This window comes from Corylus avellana, chromosome 1, assembly GCF_965113065.1.
Source record: "Corylus avellana chromosome 1, dhCorAvel1.hap1.2, whole genome shotgun sequence".
Classification (NCBI taxonomy): Eukaryota; Viridiplantae; Streptophyta; class Magnoliopsida; order Fagales; family Betulaceae; genus Corylus; species Corylus avellana.
This window is the reverse complement of record NC_142490.1, coordinates 42,293,211-42,300,807: the sequence shown is the minus strand read 5'-3', so window position 1 is coordinate 42,300,807 and position 7,597 is coordinate 42,293,211. Positions and strand designations below refer to the sequence as shown.

Below are 7,597 nucleotides of genomic sequence, written 5' to 3'. Positions count from 1 at the left end.
GTTTTGAATCATATTTCAACTAAAGAATATAATTATATAACAATTCAATTTATTAATTGTAATATTTATATAGCAAGTAAATCTATTGGAAAAACGTACACAAACAACATAAGGAATTAACGCTACAAAACAAAATAAAGGTATTAAATAAAAATTCTAGAAGAATAATGGCTATATACCTCTAGACGTGTTGTAAATTATTTTCAAAAGAAATAAAAAGCAATCACCTGTATTATATATTTACAAACATGATAAATTAGGATAATTTGAAGAAGAAAAAAATCAAGACAAATATTACTATAGTTTCAGTGACATTTGTTTGGAACAGTTTGTGTAAATATTTGTAGTTAAATGAATTGCAATTGCAAATATGATTTTCTTGTTAGTATGTGTTTATACTTTTTTTTTTTTTTTTTTTTTAAATTTAATTTGAAAAAATATTGAAATCAAAATAAACTAAAAAAAGTTTGGAGAGAAAAAAAAAAAATGTACAAACAGAATCAAATATGATTTTTGAAATAGTTTGAACATGAGGACGATCTAGAAACAAAATATTGAAATCAAAACAAAATGAAAAACATTTGGAGAGAAAAAAAAAAAAAAAATTGTACAAACAGAATCATATCTGATTTTTGAAATAGTTTGAACAGGAGGACGATCTAGAAACAAAGTATTGAATTCAAAACAAACTGAAAAACGTTTGGGGATGAACCTTTTTTTTTTTTTTTCTCAAGAAGCACAAAAAGAAAAACAAAGAGAAGAGAACCTTGTTGACAAAGATGATTTTCTTTTCGCTTGTTGTAGTCTATGATGTTTTAAACTGTGAAGGCGGTTATTTAAATGAAAGTGTGAAACATGGAGCATTAAACACAACTTTTGATTGCTTTTGACAGTTTAAAATTGCACGTGTGGCAATTTTATGCCCTCCTCCTAAAAACTACCATATATATATATATATATATATATATGTATATATATTAGAATATTAGATATTAGATTATATTATATTAGATTAGATATTAGAAGGGGACTATGGCGCAAGTGCAACACTCTATAAAAGAGATGGGTCACACAGTTAATGTAACAGCCTTGATGTTGTTACATTTCGTTCCCCTCTTTGTCGAAACTAAAAACCCTGCGCCCTAACCAAGCAACACACATACCCATTACCCGATGATGATGATGGCCAACGAATTGCCTGAAGACTTGGTGACGCTGATTCTGATATGGCTTCCGGTCGTCTCTCTCTTGCGTTTCAAATGCGTCTGCAAATCCTGGTACGCTCTCATCACACACCAAAACTTCGTAAGAAAACACCTCCTACACAACAACAACAGGAACACCCACCTTCTCCTTAAAACGTTCAACAAAACAATGGAAGATTATGTTGTATCCATGATTTCTTATGAAGAGCTCCAAATATCCCTTACACAACCTCTACCTCCACCATTTTTTGGGAACAGCCACAAGTTTCGTATTTCTGTGGTGGGTTCTTGCAATGGTCTCGTTTGTCTCCACGCTTACAATACATTGAATGTTGTTATATGGAACCCTACAACTAAAGAAACAAAGGTTGTTCCCAAATCAAACCTGCCCCGCTTCGCCCCCGCTGGCTATCGCACCCGTATTCAAGGTATGGGATTTGGTTTTGATGCCAAAACTAATGACTACAAGATAATCAACTTTGTTAGTATGTATGAACCCAATTTCGACGACTATTTTTCACAAGACGTTAAAGACATCATATTCCAAAAAGAGGTATACAGCTTAAGCACCAATTCTTGGAGAAAAGTTGATGGACCCCCGTGTTTTATTTTCGAAGGTGTTGCATGTCCGACATACATCAATGGGATGGCTTCTTGGCTAGCATATGATAAAGCTCGTCTGTATAACTTATTTGTTTTGTCATTTGACATGAGCGATGAGGTATTCCTAAAAACACCACATCCAGATAATGTACTTAAGGGGGTTGACCTTTTCGTGTTGAATGAATCGATTGCCATGAGTATTGCTACAATGGGTGACAAATGCATGGGGCTTCAATTTGATATATGGTTGTTGCTTAAAGTTGGTGTTAAGGACTCCTGGACTAGGCTTTTCCCTATTAGACCGTCTGCATTTATTCACCGACCATTAGGATTTTGGAAGAATGACACCATGATCTTGAGTAAAATTGATGACGGGCAACTGCTCTTGTATGACCCTTCTACCGAACAAACGACTAATCTCCAAATTCATGGAGACGATGACTCGATGCAGTTGGTTACTTACATGGAGACCCTAGTTTCTGTCAAGGGCGGAAATGAGTTTGAAGAGCAGGGCAATTGTTGACAATGGCCATCTTTCTGTATCTGTATCTGTTCCAAGTGTGTTTCAAGCAGCATATATGGGCTGAGACAATATTTTCTGCTTATTGTTGTCAATGATGTCTTTCTCAAATATTTGTACTCTTTACGTTTAACCCATATTTCTTTTGGAGCAATAGTGAGAGAATTTTAAATTTAAAGAAGCAGGAGTGCAAGGGTTCTACACATGATATTTCTTTACTTTTCAGGCATAATTATTTTTTCATTGTCCCATATGTTTAGTATTTATTATATTTGTTTTTTAATGTTTATTTCCCGCTATTTCTAGAAATTTACCCTTGAAGAGGTTTTTGTGCTTAGATATGGTTGATGGGGTTAGTTGACATTATTTGCAAAATTGAACTCTTTGATTAGAGTTTAGATTTGATAAAAAATGACATAGCACATTAGGGCATGTTGGTCAACGTTTTTCAGTAGTTTCCCTATTTTCATAAAATCCAATGCCTAAAAATATCTTGGCTTATTAGGGCAACTATGAGGGGGCTTTAGTTTTCTGTATTTCATTCATTCTCCTGCCTCTGGACAAGGTAATAAATATTATGTTTAATTAGTGTGTAGTTTATAAATAAACAATTTTTCACATTTAAGATTTGGAAGTTCGTGTAAGAGTGATAAAGTTTAGGGAAGGGAATCATGAACTAATAACAGGTCAATTATGGGAGTGGAAAGTCTTATCAAGACCCTCAAAGATGTTGGATTGAATGAGCTCCTGAAGTATATTTTTACACATTCTCTGACATTGAATAATGAATGTTATTAGCTTTCTCTCTATTCTTAAAATGTGTTTTCATTTATCCGGAGTCTGGGGCAAGAACTTTTGGTGCAGGGAAACTTTCATGGTGTTTGGACTTTTTAGAGCTCTTTTTCATCTTGATTGCTTAAACATACAAGGGTTTGTGGCTATTTGGTCTGGACAAATTCCAGTATGGTTCACTAGTTTGTGGTTGTTGAGCTTTCTGACAATGCATTTGTTGTTTTTGGGGATTTGATCTGATTGATTGAGGACTCACAGAGGTGGTAGCTAAAGCAATTCTTTCTACAAATATTTGTTGTGTACACGGATGTCTCCCATTTCAAAGTTCTTGCTGCCAAACTCCCAAGATTGGTGTTTCATGTCCATGATTTCCTTAGTAAATGGTTCCTCACAAGTACTTTTGCACATTTTTATTGACTAAAGTTGTGCACACATGTATACCTTGTATATGTATCAATAAAAGAAGTATTTTATAAGAAACCCAAAAAAGAATATTCTCTTTGTCACATTTAACACCATGATCACCTAGAATGGTGTCAATTAGGAAATCTCTCTGACCCTGGCTTGTTTGTGTTCTTGTTGATCCCAGGTAATCTTCCTGTGCAGGTTTTTTCCTTTTTAATATTTTCAGAGTATGTTCTATGCATGTACTTGTATGCTTTGCATGCTTGCTTTGATGTTATTTTTTCTGTGGATCGATCTGCTTGTATTTTGATTTGTTAGTGATTGGAATAATAGATTTTTCCGTGGCTTATCGGAACGGGTGTGCAGGATAATTGTTCTCGTAAATTTTTTGATCGGGTTGATTTACCAATGTCCAAATATGGGTTATAAGAGTAATGAGGCTGCTGAGGGAGAAACAAGAGGGAAATGAAGGCTGAAGTTGTTAGGGTTGAAACAATGATGTATGAAGAACTGATAAAATGCAAGTCAAACATGGAGAGAGAATTTGCTAAGATGTACCAAGCTACCTTAGTTTTAGTATCTTCTTCTGATATTTTGTGCTGGCGGTTACAGTAATACTAGTATTAGGAATATGATGGAACATCATATACTTTGATTGTAATATGATGTTCCATCATATACTTTGATTATGTTTGTTACAATATTTGGACTACTTGTTGCCACACCAACTTCTAGCACTTGTTCATGATTAAGTTGCTGCCCATGGCCCCATGTGTACTTGTTTATGATTTCGTTTTATCTTTATTTGGGTGAGTGAAACGCAAGACATGTAAGTGGATTAAATTCATGATTTGTTTATCTGACAATGGTATATTATGGTTGAGCAGAATAAAAATAGAAACCAGATAGCTTTAAAAAGTAACGTGCTTCTCACATGTTAAGAAACATGTGATAGACAAATTTATAGACCGATTGAAAAGAAAATTCTTCCAATTTAATTTGGACAATACCATAGATTGATTCTTAACAGGTACGTTCATGAAATTCCACCGACATAATAAAAAATAGGGAAACTTTACTTTAGACTCTTAAATTACAGCGCATTTTGAGAGGACCCCTTCAAAATTTATTTATTTATTTTTTGGAGAAACTTCACTTTAGACCCCTGAATTATCGCGCGTTTTGACAAGCTCCCTTAAACTTCAAAACCTCTTAATTTGAACCCCTCTGTCAAATTTAGCCGTTAGAAATACAAAAAAAGACCAAAATATCCCTGATTTTTGTTTTTGTTCTTTTTTTTTTTAATTTTTTTTTAAAAAAAGTTTTGGAATTAAGGGTGAAGTTGAAATTTTATAAAAAATTCAGGGGTATAAACGTTATTTAACGTTTAAAATCTGACGGAGGGGTTCAAATTGACTGCAATTGAAAGTTCAAGGGTTCAAATTGAGAGATTTTGAAGTTTGAGGGTATTTGTCAAAACGTGCAGTAATTCAGGGGTCTAAAGTGAAGTTTTCCTTTATTTTTTTGAATCACCTCCAAAATTTTAAAACTCTCAATTTACACCCATAAATTTTCAATTTCAATCAATTTATCCCATCCGTTAGTTTTAATCGTTAACTTCTAATGGAAATGCTTAAAAAGACCAAATTACCTTGCAATTTTTTTTTTTAAAAAAAATGGAAATTAAGTGTAAATTTAAAATTTTACAAAAATTCAAGGGTATAAACATCATTTTATCACTTTTAACGTTTAAAATATGACAGAAATGTCAATTGAATCAAATTAAAAGTTTATGAAATTAAATTGAGAATTTTTAAAATTTAGAGTGGTTTTCTCAAAATAGACCGTAGTTCTTCGGCTTAAAATGATGTTTAGGCAAAAAAAAATAAAAAATAAAAATAAATAAAATGATAAATTAAAAGCCCATCTCTCCACCACCATAGTCTAGTAGTGTACAGTACAGGTTTGAAAAAAAATTAAGAAATTATTTTGTCAAAATATTTCGGAAAGCCGTTTGTGTTTTGAAATATATTTTATTTTATACTTTTAATTATATGTTAATAATTTTGAAAAAAAAAAAAAGATGTGCCTTCTGTCGTCCTTCTCTGGCCAGACATGACATTTCTGCAAAAACCCAGCTCGGCAGCCTATCTTTTTCAAATCCCTCCGGATCAAAAAAGAAAGATTCAGGCCAAAACCAAACAAAGCTTCTTCTTCAAATCTCCATTCTCTGTTATCTCTCAAGCCAAAACCAAAGCAAACTCATCTCCAAAGCCATTGCCTCAGCCAACAATGGAGCTCTCTCTCTTTGGAGAAATTTTTCTTCCAAGAGATGCGAAGATGGAGAGATGAGGTGCAGCGGCTTTCTCAGATCTGTGTTTGTTCTTTTTCAGTATCTGCTCTCTCTCACATCTGATTTCTCTGGTGGGAGTGGGGCGGCTCGGGTGCAAACGAAGAAGAAATCATTTTGTTGAGTGTAAGTTTAGCATTTCTCAAACTAAAACCCTAACCGTTCGGATTAATCATCTTTGTGTTTGTTGGGCATCAAATATATCCTCCCGTTCTTACTTTCTAACCAAGCAACACAGATATCAACAAATGTCGATGACCAACGAATTGCCTGAAGATTTGGTGGAACAGATTCTGGTATGGCTTCCGGTCGTCTCTCTCTTGCGTTTAAAGTGCGTCTGCAAATCCTGGTACGCTCTCATTACTCACCAAAACTTCATAACAAAACACCTTCTCCACAAGAAGAAGAAGAACACCCACATTCTCCTTCACACGCGCGACAAAGCCACCGATGATTATGTTGTATCCATGCTTTCTTATGAAACACTCCAAGTATCCCATACACAGCCTCTACCTCCACCGTATTTTGAGAACAACAAGAAGTTTGCACCTCCACCGATTCATGGGATCCACCTCAAGGTTAGTATTGTGGTTGTGGGTTCTTGCAATGGTGTCGTTTGTCTCCACGATAACTATGGATTGAAAATTGTTCTATGGAACCCTGCAACTAGAGAAACAAAGGTTGTCCCCGAATCAAAACTGTTACGCTGCCCCGCTGGCTATGTCGTCTACTTAAATGGTATTGGATTTGGTTTTGATGCCAAAACTAATGACTACAAGATAATCAACCTTAGGCGCACTATGCCCGACCTTACTATACCCCATTCTCGAATACAATGCATATTCCAAAGTGAGGTATATAGCCTAAGTGCGGATTCTTGGAGAAAAGTTGATAGCGTCCGGTGTATTAGTGAGAGTTTTAGAGGTTTGCGAACATACACCAATGGGATGGTTTCTTGGGAGGTACATTGTTGTGATTGGGATGGTGTTTTGTCATTTGACATGAGCGATGAGGTATTCCTAAAAACATCGCTGCCAGATGATGTTACAGCTGATTGTTATAAACGCCTTTTCGTGCTGAATGAATTGATTGCTATGGCAGTTACTATACCGGATGAAGAATGGTCGGAGGTTTGCTTTGATATATGGTTGATGCACAAAGTTGGTGTTAAGGAGTCATGGACTAAGCTTTTCACTGTTGGACCGTCTACAGAAATTGAACGACCATTAGGAGTTTGGAAGAATGACACCATGTTCTTGGAAAATTCTGAAGGACAGCCGGTCTTGTATGACCCCTCTACCAAAGAAATGACTAATCTCCAAATTGGTCATGAAGCAACATACACGTTGCAGTTGGTTACTTACATGGAGACCCTAGTTTCTGTCAAGGGCGGAAATGAATTTGAAGAGCAAGGCAATTGTTGACAATGGCCATCTTTTTGTCTCTGCATCTATTCCAAGTGTGTTTCAAGCAGCATATACAATATTTTCTGCTTATTGTTGTTAATGATGTCTTTCTCGTATATTTGTACTCTTTACGTTTAACCCGTATATCTTTTGGACCAATAGTGAGATAATTTTAAATTTAAAGAAGCAGGAGTGGAGTGCAAGGGTTCTACACATGATCTTTCTTTACTTTTCACTCAGAATTATTTTTTCACTGCCCCATATGTTTAGTATTTCTTATATTTGTTTTTTTTTTTTTATGTTTATTTCTTGTTAT

The 7,597-nt window shown here is 34.8% G+C and overlaps 2 protein-coding genes across 2 annotated transcripts; both read left to right on the top strand.

The window, feature by feature from the left end:
• Positions 1 to 1,173: 1,173 nt before the first annotated feature.
• On the top strand, positions 1,174 to 2,331 carry LOC132169854 (F-box/kelch-repeat protein At3g23880-like). The gene is made up of 2 exons (XM_088512271.1): positions 1,174 to 1,645; positions 1,823 to 2,331. The coding sequence occupies exons 1-2, from the start codon at positions 1,174 to 1,176 to the stop codon at positions 2,329 to 2,331; spliced, it is 981 nt and encodes a 326-aa protein (XP_088368397.1).
• Positions 2,332 to 6,043: 3,712 nt separating this feature from the next.
• On the top strand, positions 6,044 to 7,349 carry LOC132172482 (F-box/kelch-repeat protein At3g23880-like). The gene has a single exon (XM_059583995.2). It carries the CDS (start codon positions 6,124 to 6,126, stop codon positions 7,297 to 7,299), a length of 1,176 nt encoding a protein of 391 aa, XP_059439978.2. The 5' UTR covers positions 6,044 to 6,123; the 3' UTR covers positions 7,300 to 7,349.
• Positions 7,350 to 7,597: the final 248 nt, after the last annotated feature.

Excerpts from the sequence above, each read along its gene's own strand:
- LOC132172482 (XM_059583995.2), top strand. The coding sequence starts at position 6,124 with ATGTCGATGACCAACGAATTGCCTGAAGATTTGGTGGAACAGATTCTG.
- LOC132169854 (XM_088512271.1), top strand. The coding sequence starts at position 1,174 with ATGATGATGATGGCCAACGAATTGCCTGAAGACTTGGTGACGCTGATT. Across the intron at positions 1,646-1,822 it reads TATTCAAGGTATGGGATTTG|GTGTTGCATGTCCGACATAC; the intron begins GTTTTGATGCCA and ends TTATTTTCGAAG.